Genomic DNA, 2,279 nt, shown 5'->3' with positions numbered 1-2,279 from the left:
TTTAATGTCAGGGCTGGGGTAGGCAAAGTCTACCGGGCTGCTTTGAATTGTGGGGTAGCCAAGAAAGCAATCGAGGGACCCCAGGTGGTGATGTAAGTGGAAGATCGGTCATGGTATTGAGTTGTCACTTCCTCAAGTTGTAGATGAATTAGTTTGGCAATCCACTCTTCAACCTCCTGGTCTTCTAATACCTTTTGTATTGTTACTTGTCCTCGCAGGCTGCCCTCATCATGCAGGTCCTACAGCTGACTCCAGATCAGATTGCCATGCTGCCCCCTGAGCAGAGGCAAAGCATCCTTATCTTGAAGGAACAGATCCAGAAATCGACAGGAGCTCCCTGAGCCGTCTAGGTGTCCTTTTGTTGTGTAATATCCTGAAGAACTTTTCTTTTGAATTATAAAAAGATGGACGACCTTGTGATCGAGTTGTCGGCAAATGGATGAAGAGCTTGTGTACAATAAGACTGTGCTGCTCAAAGTGGAACTAAACTCACCAGCATATGTTTGTCCCATACGAAAGCTGACTTTACCTAAGTTCCAGAGCTACTGATAAAGTCATTTACAATTATCCCATTGTGGTTTTCCGGAAAGTTTGTTTCTTCTCATTCCACCATGTGCTGCATTCTCAGCATCCTTCTGGTGCCAAAAATGTGGTCTGCACTGTGCATGCTTGCTTCAGCCCTCACCATTACTCGCTCCGATCTATCCCACGCTGTAGGCCTCGCCCTTGTGACTGTTCCTGCCTTCAAAATTTCCCCCACTATTTGTCTAGTAAAAGCACTAGAACCATGGAAGCCTCTGAAGAGCATCAGCTGATGTACATAGCCTTTCTCAGCCAAGGTTCTTTGAAACCCTAGGGTTCCTCTAGAGGTTGCTAGGGGTTCCTTGAGGGTTGAGTAGTTTCTGACTCGCAACCAAGGTTCTGTGGAACCCTATGATTCCTCCAGAGGTTACTTGAGGATTGAGTTGTTTCGACTCTCACAACCAAGGTTCTGTAGAACCCTAGGGTTCATTTAGAGGTTGCTAGGGGTTCCTTGAGTATTGAGTCGTTTCTGACTCGGCTAAGGTTCTGTGGAACCCTAGGGTTCATTTAGAGGTGGCTAAGGGTTCCTTGAGGATTGAGTAGTTTCTGACTCTCAGCCAAGGTTCTGTGGAACCCTAGGGTTCCTGTAGCAGTTGCTAGGGATTCCTTGAGGATTGAGCAGTTTCTGACTCTCACAACCAAGGTTCTGTGGAAGACTAGGGTTCCTCTAGAGGTTCCTTGAGGATCGAGTAGTTTCTGACTCAGGTAAGTTACCACTCGCACCAATGATCTTTTTAGCTATCTCTATGGAGGCATTCTTCCAACTGGCCACCTTTTTGTAAGTGGTATTCTTCCCACTGGATATAGTAAATATTTGCAGGGGTTCCCTCAGACCTGAAAGTTCTGACAAGGGTTCATCTAGGTTAAAACGTTGAGAAAGTCTACGTTAGACATTACTTCCTGTCTTGAATCATCTCTCCCTTTCTAACCTCCCTTGTCCTAAATCAAAGGTCATGGATACATTATCTAAGTACCTGAGTCATCTCTAGTCCGTTTATTGTTTTAGTGACATATTTTTCTGTCCTAGTTTCCTTTTCCCAAAACCAATTGTTCTTTATTGACCATCTTCTCTATGGCCTGGCTTCCTTTCCTGTTTGGTTACTTTTTTTAACCTTTTGGCTTCTTTAGGTGCCACTTCCTGACGTTGTTGGTAGGGACTTATGGCTCTTTGTGCCACTTCCTCACGTTGGTAGGGACTCATGGCTCTTTTAGGTGGCACTTTCTTACGTTGATGGTAGGGACTCGTGGCTCCTTTAGGTGGCACGTCCTCCTGTTGTTGGTAGGGACCTATGGCTTCTTTAGGTACCACTTCTTCACGTTGTTTGGTAGGGACTTATGGCTCTTTGTGCCACTTCCTCACGTTGTTGGTAGGGACTCATGGCTCCTTTAGGTGGCACGTCCACCTGTTGTTGGTATTGACCTATGGCTTCTTTAGGTACCACTTCTTCACGTTGTTGGTAGGGACTTATGGCTCTTTATGTGCCACTTCCTTATGTTGATGGTAGGAACTCATGGCTCCTTTTAGGTGCCACTTCCTCCCGTAGTTTTTCTTTAAAGTAACAGAGTTACTCCTGACCTGGAATATCCGGTTGATCCCACATGCCTTCCCTTGACATTGTCCTTCTCCATTTGGTATAATCTTAATCCTGCTTTATCCGGCACTGCTGGTTAAAATTCCACCTACGTTGTTTTCTGGT

The 2,279-nt window shown here is 45.5% G+C and overlaps 1 protein-coding gene across 1 annotated transcript in view; it reads left to right on the top strand.

Moving 5' to 3' along the window:
* The window catches only part of CSTF2 (cleavage stimulation factor subunit 2), a 28,110-nt gene extending 27,723 nt beyond the window's left edge, over window positions 1-387 (top strand). Inside the window, exon 14 of the mRNA XM_018571448.1 lies at window positions 219-387. Coding sequence (XP_018426950.1) covers window positions 219-341 — 123 coding nt within the window. The 3' untranslated portion in view covers window positions 342-387. The remainder of the gene's footprint in view (window positions 1-218) is intronic.
* Window positions 388-2,279: the final 1,892 nt, after the last annotated feature.

Source organism: Nanorana parkeri, unplaced genomic scaffold, assembly GCF_000935625.1.
Source record: "Nanorana parkeri isolate BGI_ZX_2015 unplaced genomic scaffold, ASM93562v1 scaffold1760, whole genome shotgun sequence".
Lineage (NCBI taxonomy): Eukaryota > Metazoa > Chordata > Amphibia > Anura > Dicroglossidae > Nanorana > Nanorana parkeri.
This window is presented reverse-complemented; position numbering and strand designations above follow the sequence as displayed.